Genomic DNA, 20,294 nt, shown 5'->3' on the forward strand with positions numbered 1-20,294 from the left:
TGAAAAGCTTACTGTCATAGAGAGGGTTCGTAATGGTGAATCAAGATCAAAAGTTTGTAGTGAACTTAAACTTGCCGAGTTGACACTCAGAGGTTGGCTCAAGGATGAGAAGAAATTTCGGGATTATTTGCATGAAGTTGATTCTGATGATGGATTTAAACGGAAACGGGCACGCACTGCAAACGACACAGAATTAGATGATGCTGTGTACACCTGGTTCACACAGCAACGTGAACAAGGTGTTCCGATTTCGGGAACAGTTCTTAAGGCCCAGGCAGAGAAAATGGCCAAAACTATGGATACTGATTCAGATTTCATGGCAAGCCATGGATGGCTTTGTAGATTCCAGCGCCGACATGGAATAAAACAAAATTCGTTGTCGGGAGAGATACGCTCAGCAAATCAGGCGGCCACATCTAGTTATCCCAACCAACTCCAAGAGATACTGACCCGTGATGGATATACAGACGACCAAGTTTATAATTGTGATGAGGCTGGTCTATGCTATCGGATGATGCCAGACAAAACTCTAGCTACCAGAGATGATACACACAAAAATGAGGGTTTCAAGCTGAACAAAGAGAGATTAACACTTTTGTTTTGTGTTAACAAAACTGGCACACATAAAATGAAACCATTATGTGTTGGCAAATACAAGTCTCCCCGTTGTTTTCATCACATGAATATGGACACCCTTCCACTTGTATATAGAAATAGTGGAAATGCATGGATGACTGCAACAATATTTACGGAGTGGTTTTCTAAGATGTTTGTCCCCGCCGTCAGAAACCACCTGCGATCCAGGGGCTTAGAGGAGAAAGCTCTACTGCTATTAGACAATTGCCCAGCAAATATTGTCGTATTCTCACTCGTGTATTGTATTTAAATATTATTTTTTTAAATTTTTTTTTTACATGTCTGACGTTTAGACCCATTAAATTCATGGTTGGTAATCTTTGTGAATTTATTTTTTTACATTTTACTCTATCTATCTATCTATCTATCTATCTATCTATCTATCTATCTATCTTATCTGTCTATCTAGTGATAGCAGATTTTTTTTTTTTAGAGCAACACAAGTTTCGACATTGTCGTTTTTCGATATGAATGTTATCTTTTTTGATAAAAGAAATCTTGATTCATTTTGAACAAACAATAAAACTAGAATGTATCCAAATCAACACAAAAAGCAGTGACGTAATACACAATGTGTTTAGCGATACACATGTTAAGAGTACTGATACCTCGTGGAATAATGTTTGTTTTTACGATCTTTTCAAGATACTTTATCCAGAAATTAAAGGTAATTTATAAAGAAAAACGAACAACACCTTTATAAAGAAATATTTATTCACAGTTATTTTCAGCACGATTATAAAATGAGTATTTAACAATGCAACCCCCCCCCCTCGCCTCTCTCTGTTGATGTCCATCTCTTTATTTGTTTTTTTATAGGTCCCTTGGTAACTTGCGCCCTCGCTTATAGTGCGGTCGATGTTTTTGAACCCCGTTGTGCGCGAGTTATCAAGGGAGCGGCGTACTTAGAATTCTGAGACTATATATTTTTGTTAGCTCTTCATATTTTTCAGATCTCATCTCAGACCTAATTTTTTTTTCTCTGTCTTTGTTTTGATATTTTCTGTTAAAATTTCATTGGGTATGTTTTATGTTTGAGTCATGAAACCTGATAATTAAATGCATATCTGTTAGTATTACTGGTCATAAAAGATAATGTGTTCTGCAAAAAAAATTCATGTATTCACAAGACGGATGCTCTCTGAGGATGGGTCATAACAATGTATAATCAGTAATTTTGTGCATTGAGAACCTGGTCACTGGTCTTTGAAGACAGATGGTCACTGGTCTTTGAAGACAGATGGTCACTGGTCTTTCAAGGCAGATGGTCACTGGTCTTTGAAGAATATAATACGATCGTGGCATGGTTCCTGAAATTTTAGATATATGTAGGTGTATTTTTCGTGTCATGGGGAAGAAAAAAATTTTAAGTATGAGAAATAGTGTGTAAAACTTTCATTTTCATTTGGGGGAAGAGTGCGCATATGAATTTGAATATAATACGATCTTGGTGTAGCTTCTGAAATTTAACAATTTAACAAGGTTCTTGAAGTGTTATGCAAAAATAAACATTATCGGAAATGTTACTTATTACTGATCCATGAGTAAAGCCAGTAAATCATCTTTGTGATTGCCTTCAATTAATTCTGTATTCAGTCGATGCTCAAACAATACCCAGGGGCCTGAGTGGCTGAGTGGTGTAAAGCGCTCACCGGTACGGATCATTGTCATCTCATGTCTTTGTGGGTTTGAGTCTCAGATTCAGCCAATGTGGGTATGTGAGAAAGCTTGCCAGTAGCTTCTCGTGGGTCGGTGGTTCTTTCCGGGGTTTTCCCGGGTTCTTCCTCCACCATTAATACTGGCCGCCATGTATAGCCTATCTTGTGCTGAAAAATGACGTTAAACCCTACAACAACAACAAAAATCAAACAATAGCCAACATGACTTTCTTCTTTAAATGCATACACAACCAAGCAGCAGACAATGCGGTGGTTGACAAAAGATTTAATAAACATTAAAAAATGAAAGCCGCCAACATGGTTGCTGGGCTTGGTGATGTTATTAGACGCAATCATTTGACCAGTAATGTCCGCTTCATTAGCTGGAAATTGAAAGGATATGAAATTGTACATGCATTCAGCTTAATTTTTTTTTATAAAAGTGACTCGTGACCATTGTAGGCCTACTGCACTTAGTTCTTGGGTTTTACATAGTGTATGGTGTTTGAATATGAACTCGTTATTAATTTCCTATATTAAAAAAAATATTTTAACATTATGGAAAAGCAAGCTCACAATTGCAAGTCATTCTCTGCACTTTGCGCAATGATTATTATTATAGTAGTTATCACACGTTTCTTTAGATATTAGCAAAATCTGAAATAAAAGTTATATGCATGCTGAAAGCATGTATTGATTGTTAATTATTCTCGGCGTAGTTATTCAAAGGAGTAGGCATACAAGTGTTAATTATTGGAAGTTTACAATGGATAAATGTACACGGAACTGCATAGGAGAAAATTTTAGCAGTATGAAATTTGTACAGACGCCGTTCATAGACACTGAAACGTAATGAATTCACTGTACACGTGCTTCATCTTACTTAACCTAATTTTGCTGTTAATTTTTCCCATTGATTTCAGACACATAATTATCTGTGACAAAATTATTAAATAGCTTGGGACCCCGAGTGGCCGAGTGGTCTAAAGCGCTGTCCGTTACGGATCACTGCCATTTCACCTCTGTCTGCATGGATTCGACTCTCAGATTCGGCTAATGTGGGTATATGAGAAAGCTTGCCAGTAGCTTCTCAAGGGTCGGTGGTTCTTTCCGGGGTTTTCTTGGGTTCTTCCTCCACCATTAATACTGGCCGCCATGTATAGCCTATAGTGTGCTCAAAAATGGCGTTAAACCCTACAACAACAACATTAAATAGCTTAAATATGTATGCAGTTTTTGCATTGGAATTACATGTATTATGAATTAATTGCAAGCCCCGATGGTACGATATCAGATGGCAAGTAAATGGTGTTAATGCTCTGTTCATGCTGGATATTAGACATTTAATTCAGACACAATTTTCTGGGACAAAATTATTGAATATTGTAAATCTGTGTACAATTTTTCAATGGAATTACATGCATTATGTATGAACTGCAAGCCACGACGACACGATAGTAAACAGTGTTGATATCCATTCATCATACACATTATACATGAATACACATATATGTGCCAATGAGTTGTTCTCTGAAAAAGTAAAGTACTGTAAAACCCTGCATTAACACGACCCCGCTATTAATGTGATCCAATTTTTAGGACCCCAATTAACGTGTTATAGCGGGGTTCCACTGTCCTTTCATCTGAACACAGGAATTAGATGAATGGACTACATGCAAAAGTCACATAATAATACAGATTGTAAAAGAATTATTTCCCTGCACAAAGGCAACACATCAGACACGTTTAATCTGAGGTGTAGATTACAAATGCAGGAATATAAATGTATTAGTCTGTCACCATCATTAGACTGGTCCTGACATTCAAGTTTAAGTCAGAACTTTGAAATGATGGTTACATGTTATTTTTGTCCTTGTTGAATAAATGCATTTAATACATTAAGATTTGGAAATGACTTAATTTTCAGTTTTCTGTTTCTGATGTATATATTATAGCCAAACCTAAGGATCACCTTTATTCAGCTAGTGACAGGTTTTACTATGTGGCTCTGATCTGTAAGAACTAGTTCTTAAACTATTGTCTCCTTTATTGATATTTATAATACTTTCAGGTTTGTTTCCCAAAAAAAGTCAGAATTATAACTTAATTGTTCTGGATTTTCATAGAATATTCAAAAATATTTCATCTGTAACTTTTAAGGTTCGGAACATGATTGTTTATCTGGAAGCCAGTGTTTTGAAAGATGGACATCTCACAATGACAAAAGACTCTGACTTTGAGAAGTTTAGAGGGAAGTTGCAGACGTTTAAAGAAGGTATGGTTAATAATATATTTTTCTGCAAATACATTGCATATCTTTTTTGTGTCCACTTTTCCATCAGACAAGGTCAAATTCGTTTGAAAATGAAGTCATCAGTACAGTCGACTCCGGTTAACTGCACAGCCTCGAGCCCGTCACGAGAATGTGCAGTTAACCAGAGTGTGCAGTTAACCGAAGTATGGTACAGTACAGCTTTAAATCAGCATGGCACGAATATAGGTGAAGAATAACGTAAAAAGATGATAAGAATCCACTCTTCCAACGTTTACTTAAATGAAACAAGAGTCTACAATGAACAGCACTAACGTCATATTGTTGAATCAAACACAACGAAATTTCCGATTTCCGAAAGAAATTGGCAATTGATGTCTGCACACAAGTTTTACTAATAAGTTGGTGAATTGCCGACTCTATTTTGTAAAACGGTTCAAACAGCTCACATTCTCTTTGTTCCATGAATCTGCGTAAATTCTGGAATGACTGTATAGTGACTTTAGATGAAACCTGGTCATCTACTGCGTCATCGTCATCACTTCTTTCATCATTTTCTTCTTATATTGTCTCTGTAAGAGCTGCAACGATGGTTGAGTCGTCGATTTCACCTTCCGCCTGAAGACCGTCATCTGTTGCAATATATTGTTCGAATTCTTCTACATTCATGCCGTGTGGAATTTCGAATGGGGTTTCGCCGATATAGGTGGGATCATCATGTGACTCGTTATCAGAAGGCACCGAAAAACTGGCCCGCCTATAGCAGTTTGCTACGGTTGACTGTGTTACATTGCTCCATGCATTTCTAATCATATGAAGTGCATCTAAAACTGTCAGCTTCCTTGTCTGGTCGGACGTTTTTTCTTCGGTAGATGATCCATCAATGTCTGATAGCAGTTTTCAAATAACAAGCGATCTATAGAACTTCATGAAATTCGCTATAATTCCTTGATCCATTGGTTGAATCAGTGAAGTTGTGTTCGGAGGAAGGAAAACAATCTTAACATTTGACAGTTTGATGCCTTCGCCATGAGCTGCACAATTGTCTCACAGCATAATGATGCTTCTCTTTTGCAAACGCATTTGATTGTCAACACACTTTATGTCGTCATTCAGGCGTTTTTGTTTACCTCATACTGTACTGGCAGCTTTTTCAAATTCTTAAAACATCGAGGGGATTTGCTTTTGACAATCACCATGGCATCCAATTTTTCGCTACCATCCATATTGCATGCAAACAAAATTGTCAAATGATCTTTGCCAATCTTACATCCCGGTGCTTATGCTCCTTTGAAAGACAAAGACCCATCAGGTAACACCCGCCAGCACAACCCAGTTTCATCGGCATTGAAGATGTCTTTTGGTTGGTAGTCTTTAAGGATTTCGGGTAAAACATCAATTACCCATCTTTCAGCTCCAAAGTCGTCTGCATCCTGTTTTTCTCCATGTTGTCGTTTAAATTGAATTCCATTGCGCATTTTCCATCTTTCCAACCATCCATTTGTTGGTTTGAAATCATGCAAACCCGAATCATTTGCCAATTGATTAGCTTTTTCAAGCGACAGTGGTCCACTTATCGGAATCTGTCGACTGCGAGCTTGAGCGAACCATTGTAACAGTGCTTCTTCAACATCTCGGACTTGCCACCTTGTTTGCACTTCTGAGAAGGATTGCTATTATTTTGCCAGTCTTCAATGATCTTCTTGTTCTTGAGGATTCACAAAATCACACTGTGACTAACACCGAACTCAAGTGCAACAGAGGCCTGACTTCTTTTGTTCTGAACGCATTTTATGACCTCAAACCTTTGAGCTAACGTCAGGGATTTACACTTGTGACTAGTCATTTTAGACTGTAAAATAAACGCTCATAAAGTCAAGGTTGAACTTCTGATGATTACCCCCTAGTTCAAATCACGGTTTAGAGCAATGTTTCCCATGCTGTACTATGATTGTTCACCACGCTATTGCTCCTTGGTGGGCAGGGATATACATGTATCTACCATATCTACCACCTATGGCGTCCTTTACATGTCAGTCATTTACAAAGTCGCATTTACTGGCTTAATTGTCGACTTTTTTGAAGCGCTACAGCAGTGGACTGGCAATAACTGATATTGACTATACATTGTGCAGTTAACCAGAGTAAAATTGTATTGAATAATGTGCCACGGGCAGAAAATGTATCGTGCTATTATCCGGAGTGTGCATTTAAGCGAAGTGCAGTTATCCGAAGTTTGTTCCCATTGAAAAGCATTCGGAAAAAACGGGACCGGCGTGACTACGTGCAGTTGTCTGGAGTGTGCAGTTAACCGATGTGCAGTTAAGTGGAGTCGACTGTACCATTTTTGGAATTAATGATCATTTGGTATTAAAGAAATTAAACCAGCCTTAATATAAGGCAACCTCGGTATAACCTCACTTATATAGTAGACTAAGGAACAACCAGCATGGTGACGGAGCAGAGTTAGTAGATTCTTAATTCCCTTTTTTTTAAAACTCATTAACCCTTGGAGGTTTTTGTCATTTTTGCCTGAAATGCGAATAGGAAACACATTTTGGGGGCAGTTTCTGAATACATCCTAAGACGTCAACTTTCAAGAGTTTTTCCATTAGGCTAATGCCTAGTAGTGTTAGAAACATCATTTTTCATTGGTTATTTGGCTCGTGCATGAGCAGAAGAGTAAAGTTGTAGCTTTCTTTTTTTTTGCTTAATGGACCCATCATTTTCATATCGAAATCGCTCTTTATTCCAAATGCCCATCTTATCCTACTTTTTGCAAAGGTTCACCTGTCTGTGTGCAGTTCAGACCAGTATGCCTTAGATCTGAGGCCAAAAAGTCTAAAATCTGGACACAAAATCGAATTTCATATCTCTGACAAATTATGGGTGAAAAATGGTGAATAAAATTAGGTTTTTACCGCAGTATTTTGTAGTGCAACCAGAACATCCAGATTATTTGGTATCATTGTAGAGCTAAATCTGTCTACCTTTCTATAATACCACCCAATTTACTGTATCGTACATGACCTTGATGCTAAAGCTCGGCAGTAGGCTACTACCTCTGGCCACGTACACATAGCGCCAGGGGTTAATGAGTTAAAACAATCGAGCATCAGTTCCTGGATATGCCAAAATTGTGACAACAACGTTGTCTAGCTGCCGCCATCAAGAACCTTAACTCTTTACCTCATAGAGCATAGTTACAAAGCGCAGCACACTATAAATAGAACACCTGTTACCTATTCGACTCCATACGCATAGGCCTGCCTGTTAACTGGTAAGCAATGTAGTGTATGTTACGTTTAACAGCAATTTTAACCATTTTACATTTTTGGTACACAACTATTACGTGTGGAAAAATTTAAGAGTAAAGTCCGATTGTTATAGCTGTGTAATTATTTTTCATGGAAGAATTTTTTATGTGCTTTAAAATCTTGAGAGAACTTATTCACCATCAAGTCAATGAGACCATGTTACCAACTGTAGATGCCATTTCTCATACTTGAAATTTAAGTTTTTTGTCTGCATCTACATCACTAAGTCATCTGAATTTGATAATTTATAAAAACTAATTGCTGCCTACATCAATATCAGAGCCTTTACCTAAGTTATTGAAGCTTTCATAGTTGTGATTCTAATTGTGAAAACTTCGTAAGTACTGAATGAAATCCATGACCTCCATTTTGGAGAGTTGAGATTATGACCCAGTTACTTTAAATAGCAGATATCGACCAAAGCATAAACAGTGACCACGTGATCTGACGTAATTGTCATTCACAGAAATGAATGTAGTATTTAATAGGGGTTTTTCCCTGAATGTGGCGCTACGAAAACTGGCTTAAAATGGCTGATGTTTACAGCAGACGTCAAAAGGTGCTTCCATGTGACTGGAGTAGAGACGTCCAAAGGCACTTCCATGCAAATGGAATAGAGGTGTCCAGAGGTGCTTGCATGAGGTAAAGGGTTAAATTAGATACAGATATGTTATATACATACATGCCAACCATTACACTTTTGGCTCTTTTCACTAAATTACGTCTTACGCGTATATGTTCGGATTGCACGTTTTCTGTATATCTCCCTCCAAAAAATAATTTGTTTTCTCATTTGTATTAACATCCTGTTAATTCCACAGACATTATTCTAGAAAAGATGGCTTCTATGTAACTGAGTATGCTTGTCTGAAGACTTGCATGCACTTTCCAAACAGTATTATGTTCTATTTAGCAGTTGCCCAATTTCTGATAAACATGCTGGTTTCTACTTTCAACTTTTGACCTGAGTTTCTATTTATAGCAGCTGTATGGCTAAGTTAGGAGAGAACAGACAGGTTTTCTAACTTTTAATTTTTGCTCATAGATTCTTTGTTCTTATTCATATCTGATACATAACCAGTCTCTAGGTATTTGACACAAAAAGTCGAGTCAGATTTATTCTAGTCAATGTGTGTGTTAGAACAAAATTATTTTTCAAATAATTTCATAGATGGATTAGGAAAAGACAAAAAAAACATTCAGAGATGAATACATGAATCACACAATACAGCATTCCCTACGAGGGCAGCTCATACCCCTTGCAGGCTGCGAGGTAAGGATTTTAATATTGGTTATGTAGGTAAAACAAAGAAACCTTGAATTAGCTCATTTTACTAACTCCAATACTAAGGTAACTTGTTTTTTTAAAGCAGAACTAAATTGTGGACACAAATTTTATAAATGCAGAGGCGTTACCTACCGAGTTCTTAATAGAATATGGACTACCCCTAGCAGTAGAAGACTACATTGGTCCTTTGTTCAAATGGATGTTTCCTGATTCCAAAATTGCAGAAAATATGCATGTGCAAGAACAAAATGATCTAATACTGTTAGGTGTTTAGCAGAAGATACTTCACTTAAAATCACAGTAGCCATGAAAATTGGGCCATTTAGTAATGCAACAGACAGGAGTAGTCATTATGAAAAAAAAGTTGTACCCAGTTCTGTGTAAGAGACTTTGACAACGAAAAGGGCAAAGTCAGAGTGCTCTTCTTTCATTACCAGAATTAATAGTAGATTCCACTTGAGAAAACATTTTTTCTATTTGCTTGATAGTGCTTTGAATAAACATACGTTGGCAGAATTGTATGGGGTTTTCAGCTGAGACTGCATATTCATAAAGAAAATGTCTCCATCATTGTACATATCAGGTTATCACTGTCATATGATGTACTATGCTGCAGGAAAGGCTGCTGATAAATTAGAAGGAGAACTCTTGAAGTATGAAGTTAGCACTCTACCTGACAATGTACTTCATGCGGACAGAGTTGATTTTTTTATCTTATTTCCCAGCTAAAAGACCCAATAGCTGGAAGATATAAATTTCATCTTCTTTGTCAGGTTATGAAAGGAATATTGGTTCTTTACCATTCTAATGCTGACTGTGACAGATTGTTCAGCATTGTTAACAAAAATAAAACTAAATTTAGATCCAGGCTCTGTAATAACCCAGCTCTTAGTTCTCTACTGGTGTCCAAAATATTTGTAGTCTCAGCTGGTACAAAGTGTTTTGAAATGCAGTATGAGAGTCTTGCTTTTTAAAGCTCAAAGTGTTATATATGAAAACTTGAAGCAGTAATTGATTTTAAAAGTCCAGAGGGATACATAAATCATTTTGTACATATGCTTATTTACTTTTTTACTTTACTTATTTACTTATTTACTTTTTATCATGTTATAGGTGGATTACTCTTTTTTTCTGCTCTGATTACTCATTTTGTCCACTTGGATTACACTTTTTCCTCGCCAGGGGTCGGCATGTATACTTGCTTATGAGTCATTCAGCTGCATTAAGCATTGAGCTATATTTGCTGTTGTGTGACATGTTTTTGCATATCAGGGTGTGTGTTGATTGTTCTAATGATTATTCCTGACAGTCTAAGATCAGCCAGCCCATTATAGGACAGCAGGTCTGGGCCTGTACATTTGAATCTGACTTGTAAAGACAAGACTTTTTCTTCTTCAGGAACTGATGACCTAACTGGCAAGATAGACTTTATTATTTGTCTTGGGGGAGATGGTACCTTGCTGCATGCTTCTTCTCTCTTCCAGGTATGTATTTTCTATGTGTACATAAATTGTATAGAGCCGCATACAAATTTTGGCCAGCGTGTATTTTAAGCTAACTTTCATAGGTGCTTATTTCTTCTACAATAATTAAATGAGTTGAATAACTTCCATGTTTTGTAACCTGATGCATTGTTGAAAAGGTAGTCTAATTCCTTATTAAATTTTAAATTATTACCATTGTTGCTGCCAGTGCACACAAGTGCCTAAATCACACAAAATTTGTGTGAAATTTGCACACTTGGAAAGCAGTGATGCATAAGAACTTGACAGAATAGGTTCAAGTTGTGCAAATAAAAGTTTACTCTCTGCAGTTTACTATGTTTCAAGTATTTGTTGTGACATAAGTTGTACGACCAGTAGAGGTGTCATGGCATACATCGTTTTTCAAGTAGACAACTCTGCACACACCTTGGTACTTCAGCTTGATGGAAATGGTTGTTAAACTAAATCTGATTGGTACATTATGCCCTGGAACAAGCATTTATTGTTTTAACCATAAAGGAGGTTTTACAAATGCATGATTAAAATACTGGTTACCTAGAAAACCCATAATAGCTAACTCCCAGCATCATTCATTTGACCACTCTGGTGGTCTAGTGGTTAGAGCGTCTGCCTCAGATGCGGGAGGTTGCAGGTTCAAACCCTGGCCAAGTCATACCAAAGACTTTGAAAAAAATGGTACTAACAGCTGCCTCACTTGGTGCTAAGCATTAAGCGGTTAGGACTGGTAGGCCTGGTGTCAGGATAATGTGACTGGATGGGGCATCATGCTACATGTCTGCGGCATGATGCCCCAGTGCTTGACATCACTTTAAACTGTTACACTGCAGACATCATAGCGATATGACTGAAGAATTGTTAAAGCTACGTTAAAAATCCAAATCACACACACACACACACACACACACACACACACACACACACACATCATTCATCTTCAGATCATTATGAAATACTGGCTGATGATAATGATGATGACAAGGACAAAGTTTTGATGAATGTCTGGTTATTGGAACTAGGAAAGTGTTAATGGGAATACCATTAATGATTATGAACCCAAAAATGATGTATAATACAAGTCTGATGTAAATGTTGGATGAACAAAACCAGATGCTTTGATAATTAAGGCCTTTTCAGCAGTATCATGATATTTTTATATAATTCCCTGATAACATTGATGTTCCGATATAACGCCAGCTACCTCCGGAATCCAGCCCAGCACAAAAGATGAAAATTCATCTTTTCTATCTATATCATATCAACAAATTGCAGTAATTCTTGCAATGCCTCCCTTAGCTACCATCAAGTGTTGCTAGATTTTAAATTTTGCTATCATGCAGTCAGTATGGAGTTTATCACCAATCACAATATGGTATGACTTCCTCATAGTCATGTAGTACTGATTATCAAGCTCATCGAGTCCATTTCTGACAGGATGCAGCAGAGAACTTGATCCTGCTGGGCCATTTGTTTATGTGCTCCTTGGAGATGACCTTGCTGGTATCCATTTTCTATTCCATGTGTTCAAAATGTCCAGAACATGAATTAGTTACAACTATTCATGTTTCAGTGGCGTAACCACATCTGGCTGTCAACAAGAATTTCTCTTGAGAAGCCCAGTCAGGAGTGACAGTATATGCCATGTGTGGCTGGGGAGCCAACCTATTGCTGGCTGTGTTTGCTACAGTCGGCAGCTCATGAGCAAGAAGGCCCTCCACTCAGAAAGTTTTTGAGGGAAAGTCCACATTTTTAGCAAGTTAATAAATTGTCCCTTTGAGTGCATAGATTCTACATTTGGCTACCTTTTTTCTCAGACTCAACAATGAGAAAAAGTTTGTGCCTATCATCACTCCATGGTAAGCATTGTGGCAAAAGAGATCATGGTCATGATAAAGATCTGTTAAACCTAATAGCTAGTTTTAATATTGGAATAACCAAAAAATATCCAATGTTTTCAAAATGGAATCTGTTCAGAATTTAAACATAGCTCTGTTTAGCTTCCTGATAGCCTTAGCTTCAGCATGCAGGGTAAGCAAGCTACATGCCCTTTTCAGTGGACCCAAACTATTTTCACTTCAGATCAGATGGTTCAGTGGTCCTCATGAGTCAGCCAAGTGGTCAGTTATACGTTACTATCATCCTCTTGTCAGTAGACTTATCCAGAGTAGTTTCTATGAATGACCAATCAGGGCCCCGAGTGGTCTAAAGTGCTCTCCTTTACGGATCACTGCCATCTCACCTCTGTCTGCGCCAGTTCGAGTCTCGGATTCAGCCAATGTGGGTATGTGAGAAAGCTTGCCAGTAGCTTCTCGTGGGTCGGTGGTTCTTTCCGGGATTTTCCCGGGTTCTTCCTCCACCATTAATACTGGCCGCCATGTATAGCCTATCATGTACTGAAAAAATGGCGTTAAGCCGAACAACAACAACAACATGAATGACCATCTCTGCACTCCCAAATACTATCTGAAGTACACAATTTGTGGCCCATGCAGTTGACTCTTTCTCCTGGTGAAGGCCAGAAGCAGGATATCACCCTGTCTTTGTTGCTGAAGTGGGCTAACTTTTGGCATACTTATGTCTCAAAAGATCTTGAAATTAGAGCAATCTCCATGAGCCTTTCATTCATACATGTGGGGCCCCGAGTGGTCTAAAGCGCTCTCCGTTACGGATCACTGCCATCTCACCTCTGTCTGCATGGGTTCGAGTCTAGGATTCGGCTAATGTGGGTATGTGAGAAAGCTTGCCAGTAGCTTCTCGTGGGTCATTGGTTCTTCCCGGGGTTTTTCCAGGGTTCTTCCTCCACCATTAATACTGGCCGCCATACATAGCCTATCGTGTGCTGAAAAATGGAATTAAACCCAACAACAAAAACAACAACAACAACATCATGCATAATCTTTTGATCCAAGACATAACAGAACAACTGATGGCTGACTTGCACAGTCAATCTTCTCAAGTTTTGTCCCCCAGGGGATTTAGTTTTGTAGAGATAAACTCAGAATCTGGTGGGTCCTGGTGGTAGTCCAGGTGAACACCAGATGGGTGTTGAAGCTTATACATCCTCTTAGGTTCCATAGATTTGCCTGTGAAATTTTGTCAGTAAGAAGAATTCATTTATCATTTTCGTAACTGGATATAGGTGTCACAGGTCACATTAGTGTTGGCCATATTGCTTTAAAGGTTAGGAAAGCTGGTTATCATTTGCATAGAGAATCCAGCCTTATCATTCTCTAGAAGGATACCCGAGATATATGTAGGGTACTCAGCATTTCATCCTCTTAATTACCTATTATAAAGTTATTGTGATCAGGGAAAATTGTGTTTCTTTGAGAATATTTACCCAATTACTTTACTTTTAAAAAAACTCCCAACCACTCTGGCTTGTAAGCGTCCCCATTTGGTATACCTGTTCATAGCAAGGGTAGGTAATGGGTAAGAGTTATTGCCCTTTGTCTATATGATAGAAAGTATGAACTTCAATCTTTTTTCAGTTTAGCTTGATTCAGGAGGTGGCAGGCTTGTATCCAGAAATTAAAATGATTGTTTAGCACTTTAAAACTGAAAGATTCTATGCAATAAATCTATATAGCACTTTAGGGTTTGAAATGGAAAAATTTCAGTCAACAAGGAAATTAATAAGTATATATTTGATGACTATACCTCTGTCTTAGTAAACAGACTACATCATTGATGCATTATTACCCTAATGCAGCATTACTGAAAAGGTAAGAAATTTGGCATAATAATCAGCTAAACACTGATTCAAGAAAGTGAACAAAATAATTTTTGATATCTAAGAGACAATGCTGTGGAAAATTTACATAAAAAGCAGAACGTTCCGCATACTTAAGCTTGCTAAGCTAGCTCTGTATATACCCCTTCAGACAGCAGACTGTAAAAAGGAATTCTCAGCACAGAACAATATTCATACTCAGATAGGGACCATATGAAGTACACAATCAACAAATCACTGCTTATGCAACAGGAGGGGACATCTTTTGAGGAGTTTTATTTCAGTAGAACCCTAACAGAGCGGAGCAGGAAGAGGGACATATTTTTAGTGCTACGTCTGTTTCTTCACCCAACCCCCTACCCCATTTGGTTCCTACCCGTATTTTGGTGACAAGAGGGAATCCCCACATTAGATAAGATCCTGGCAGCATCTCTGATTATCACCTGGTGAATGTCACTTAATTCCATTATTGTTATCATGCCATATTAAGTTGGCTTTGAAGTACATCCACATCCCTTATATTATACCATTTAGTTTGTATGATATCATGCTGCCATATGATGGAATAAAATGGATGCTCTCAAATAAACTTGCTTTTTTTATGCCTCCAGTGCTTCTTCATCTGCATCTTGATTTGGTTCTATGCATGCGTCCACTCCTTCATCAGTATGGCCTTTATGAGAAGCACAAAAACCACTAAATATAGACCGATGAAATTCGGCTGTCATATTTGTATGCTGACAGTAATCTTACCTGAGTTTTAGGCCATTACATCAGAATATTTGTGAAGATTTAGACTTAGATATTTTTATAGTGCGACTAGTTAAAAACTACTTGACATAGATAAATCAAGAAAATACCACTTGAGTTAGACTTAGGAAATTTGCATGAGTGTTTGTATTTATATGTAGATGACCTGATTAGATTTTAAGGACATTACAGTCATTTTTTTTTGATACACATTTTAAAACTTGTTAGATTTATACTTTTTTTTACAATATAAACCTTGTTTGCTTGACACATTAACCCTTGGAGAATTTTGTCGTTTTCTTGTGAAATTAGAGTAGGAAACACATTTTGAAAGCAATTTCTGAATATATCCTAAAACATCAACTTCCAGGTGATCTTCCAATCTTCCAATAACATAATGCCTAGTTCTGTTAGAAACGTTGTTTTTCATCGGCTGTTTGGCTCGCGCATGTGCAGAAGGGTAAAAGCTGGAGTTCTTTTTTTTTTTTGTGCTTAATGGACCAATTATTTTCATATCAAGACCACTCTTTATTCCAAATGCCCATCTTATTCTACTTTTTGCAGAGGTTCATCTGTCTGTTTGCAGTTCATACTGGTCTGCCTTAGATCTGAGACCATAAAAGTCTAAAATCCTGACACAAAATTGGAATCTGACCACAGGTGCATTTTGGGTAGAAAAACATTGGGTCCAAAAAATGAGGTTTTTCCCTTTCTATTTTGTAGTACAACTAGAAATTCCAGATTATCGTAGAGCTACATCTGTCTACTTTTCAGTAATACTACCCACTTCAGTGTATCGTACCTTGACGCTACATAGCTCGGCAGTAGGCTACTACCTCCTGCCACGTAAACTCATGACCGCAGTTAATGTGTTAATTGAGCAAAAACCACTTTGCCTAGTTAAACAAAGTTTGGTTTGCATGTTTCTTTTTAAATGAACTAATTGGATTTTCATGTAACTAAAGCAATATTATTCTAAGTTTTGTATTTTTTAACTTAACTTTTTGGTCGATATATCTGCCCTGGAGGCACACGTATTTTTACAAATAGATCTAGTTCTGCATAAATTTTGTAGTTTTAGAAGATTTATTGTTTGTTTGACCATAAATTTGGTTGGGGAATATAGCATTTCTCTGGTTCTCCTGTCTACCTTCTACCTGTCACATTTTGGTCAGTTCTTGGGTCATTGTGAGCTGCAGAATCAATTGAATTTGTTATATTAATGGATTATGATGAATACAGTAACTTCATACTAGAAGTAGGTCACTATGACCCAAAGCTAATGCTGCAGAAATTTCAGTTTTGTTTCTCATATAGGGCCAGTTTTTCATGCACATTTAACTGTATGATTATGAATGAACATTCTATAACTTTCATTTTTTTTAAATGTATCCCAGAAATATTTCATTTTAGATTTATTTACTGAAATAATTTTTGTCCAATTTTTCTTCTCAATATGTTGATAAAATTGGCTGCATTAATTGGTTAGCCATGCTAGCATAAGTAGTAAAATGTTCACTGCATTAGTTGTAATATTTCAATATACTATAAATGATGAACTTTGTGTGTCATTAAATTTTCATTATTTATCACATTAGCTTATTTATGACACAAAACTACAATTTTATAACTGGCAGTACATAGTTCTTGTTATCCCCATACATTTTAAGACAATTGTGAGGAATATTGGAATCACTTCCATCCATTGATCCATCCTTGTTTCTATCTACATACAGAATTCTTGGACAAAGACATTTATTGAAATTTTTCCTACTGATATACTGTCATGTATATTTGATTTAATTTAATTGTTTGTAAGTTTTAAAATCTTTTTATTTTTAATTTCATTGCTTGTCAAAGTAATGTAAATTTGTTTATTAGGAATTTGATATTTTTCAGAAATTAGTTTGTAAAACACCAAACTTTGTATCTTTTGCTGACTTAGTTCCTGGCCATGATTGAGAATCAAGTAAACAACTTCTTTTTTTAATTCATTTTTAATGTGTGAATGATAATAGTGAAATTGGGGCTATACTGGAACATGTGATCTTAGTTAGACATGTGAATACCTTCTGAAATGTTCTGAATGTGATCACATGACCCTCATATGGGTATCTGTTTTGCGCATTATTCGTCTGTATATCCTTTGTCTTTAGAGAAATGATCTCAATTGGGCTTTTACCTTGGACACTTCAAAAGTGTTTGTGACCAGTTTTGAATTACATTTTAATTTTTATTCAAATTATATGGATTCAAAAGGAATAATGCTTTTTTCAGGGAAATATTTGAGTGCTTATACAGGATTTTTGGACAAAGACATTTCTTTAAGTTTTATTCAGAAATTCAATCACTGAAATATTATTGTCTGTGGGATAACAAAGAACTGTTAATGCTACAGCACCATACTGACTACAGTTTACATCATTGCCTTCCATTTGGATTTTTTCGTCGGGACTTGAACTTGAATTCATTACAACATTTAATTGCTAGGACTTCTAAAATTTAATTCGTGGATTATTTTTGGATTTGATTCTTAAATCCGTAAGTTCTTTTTTTTTTCATTTTTATAATATTTTTTTATTCCAGGGAAATAAATTACTTAAATTTTTCAAAGCCTGTTGTTTTCACTCTTTCTTTTGTTACTGTTTATTAGAGCCTACACATGGAACAATACCTCTCCCTAAACTGCAGGATGGAGATACACCATAAGGGTATATTTGTTGCCATTGTGATAAGAAGGTTACACTTTCCAGCCTTCTTTCTTGCGGTACACTATAGGGATCAGAGGTATAAATATTGCATTTATAATGCCATTTAGATATCTTTTTAACAAGGTTCAAAAGTTTCAATCAGTGTAAAAGATATGTCATGAAATGTAATTGATTTTAGATTACTGGCCCATATGAGAGTGAGGACGATTTGGGAGTTGGGCAAAAGGGAATATATGCTTGAAAAAAGCATGGTGACCTGCCATGGCAGTACAAGTATGTTGATAACAATGTCTGTTTTATTATTTATATTGGCCATAGGGCAGGTAGGTCAAAGTGACCATTGGTCATACATTTATGGCTTCCATTTATACATTGCCATATTATCACAAATTAGGCTTTTGTTTCTCATTTCAGAAAAGTTGTCCCCCTGTAATGGCATTCCACATGGGATCCTTGGGGTTCCTGACCCCATTCAAGATAGAAAACTTTCAGGAACAGATTAAAAATGTGCTTGAAGGTTAGAAAAAAAAAGATTTTGCATAGACCTCGATCCCAGATCTGCCATCCCATTATGCTTCAGTAGATCATGATGCATGCTTTTTTCCAGAAATTTGCAGAACAAACAGCTGAAACCTTAATCTACAGATACATTGTGTAATGTGAGATCTTGGTCTACACTGTTTGTACTTGGGTGTACGAACAAGATTCATACTGTGGTATTACATGATGAAGATCATTTCTCACCATCAGCAACGTGGAATGAATTGCCCACTGAACTTAGACACAAAGACACAATGATCACATTCAAGCGGGCTCTCAAAACTCACTTATTTCGACTGCAGGAACAAACTTAAAGACCTAATAATGTTTCCTACCTGAAATATTCTCAGCATGATTTTTATTTTTTTAATATTTTTTTTTCTAATTTCATGGTGTTTGTTTTTGTAATAATATTATTATATGTTTTTTTATATCTTATAGTGTTGTAAAGCGCTTAGAGCTTCTAAAGATTAGGCGCTATACAAAGTCCTCATTATTATTATTATTATTTAATGCAATACACATATGATGTTATGTAGTGATTTTTTACTTGATTAAAGTCACTGATCACAAGTGTTAACTCCCCATCATATTATTACATTCGTAAAAAGCCACAGTTGTTCAGTGGCTGAGGTGTTAAACTTGTGTTCATTTCTCACCATCAGCTTAGTTTGGATCAGCTACCATGATGTGTTCATTTCTCATCATCAGCTTAGTCTGGATCAGCTACCATGATGTGTTCATTTCTCATCATCAGCTTAGTCTGGATCAGCTACCATGATGTGTTCATTTCTCATCATCAGCTTAGTCTGGATCAGCTACCATGCTGTGTTCATTTCTCACCATCAGCTTAGTCTGGATCAGCTACCATGCTGTGTTCATTTCTCACCATCAGCTTAGTCTGGATCAGCTACCATGCTGTGTTCATTTCTCACCATCAGCTTAGTCTGGATCAGCTACCATGCTGTGTTCATTTCTCACCATCAGCTTAGTCTGGATCAGCTACCATGCTGTGCTCATTTCTCACCATCAGCTTAGTCTGGATCAGCTACCATGCTGTGTTCTTGAGCAGGATACTACAGTCTCCTTGCTGCTGCATCACAGCAAAACCTTCCAAGTATTGCTATTCCCGTAGACACAAAAAATACGTTTAAAAAACCCAGTGACATTGATGTGTTATATTTTTGAAGTATAACGCATACAAGTTCTGCATGTATATTTTTTATTCAAATTTTACACAATCTATCAAAAAGCTAAGAACAATGGAATATAATTGGAAATGGATTGAATAGGAACAAACAGGCCAGAAATTCCAATCCATGGCACCATGGGATTTAAAATTGGGACAGTGGTGTAATTAATAAAGGCATGAAAACTGGATCGAGATTAGGTGGGAGAAGATCACATGGTATATATAAGGAAAGGATTCGTGCTTCTATATAGCAAGTTTCCTTTTTATATTCCAAGAAAGGCAGAACTATATAAACTCATCATGTCCCTCTGTCTATCCTTTGTTATTAGAGAACCTTGTGAACACAACTAATCCAGCAGTATTTGCTGGACTGACTTTAAACTTAGTAAATACAGTAAAACCTATATTGAGAGACCACTGCTATCAGAGACCAGCTGTCTTGGAATACATGGATTTATTTATTATATAGTGTTATGACCTGTCATGAGAGACCACCTGTCTTGAGAGACCATTACTATTTGGCAGAAGGGGTGGTCTTTCAAGACAGGTTCTACTGTATTATGGTCATCACCTGAAGATGTACATGTCAGCAAATGAGTTTGCTCTTGTAATTGCCCATATTAATTCCAGCTGAATGCATTGTACTTAAAAATGTTATGAATGCAAGTAGTCAGTTAGTTTCCAGTACATCACCA

At 36.8% G+C, this 20,294-nt stretch overlaps 1 protein-coding gene across 2 annotated transcripts in view; it reads left to right on the forward strand.

Moving 5' to 3' along the window:
* LOC149772793 (NAD kinase-like) overlaps positions 1 to 20,294 on the forward strand; it is a 163,802-nt gene that overhangs the window by 130,271 nt on the left and 13,237 nt on the right. For both annotated transcript variants that reach the window (XM_089947280.1, XM_089947279.1), the window contains 3 exons: positions 4,455 to 4,569; positions 10,570 to 10,655; positions 18,282 to 18,384. In XM_089947280.1, coding sequence (XP_089803406.1) covers positions 4,455 to 4,569; positions 10,570 to 10,655; positions 18,282 to 18,384 — 304 coding nt within the window. The remainder of the gene's footprint in view (positions 1 to 4,454; positions 4,570 to 10,569; positions 10,656 to 18,281; positions 18,385 to 20,294) is intronic.

Source organism: Sinohyriopsis cumingii, unplaced genomic scaffold (assembly GCF_028554795.1).
Source record: "Sinohyriopsis cumingii isolate HCF-2022 unplaced genomic scaffold, ASM2855479v2 utg001176l, whole genome shotgun sequence".
NCBI classification, from domain to species: domain Eukaryota; kingdom Metazoa; phylum Mollusca; class Bivalvia; order Unionida; family Unionidae; genus Sinohyriopsis; species Sinohyriopsis cumingii.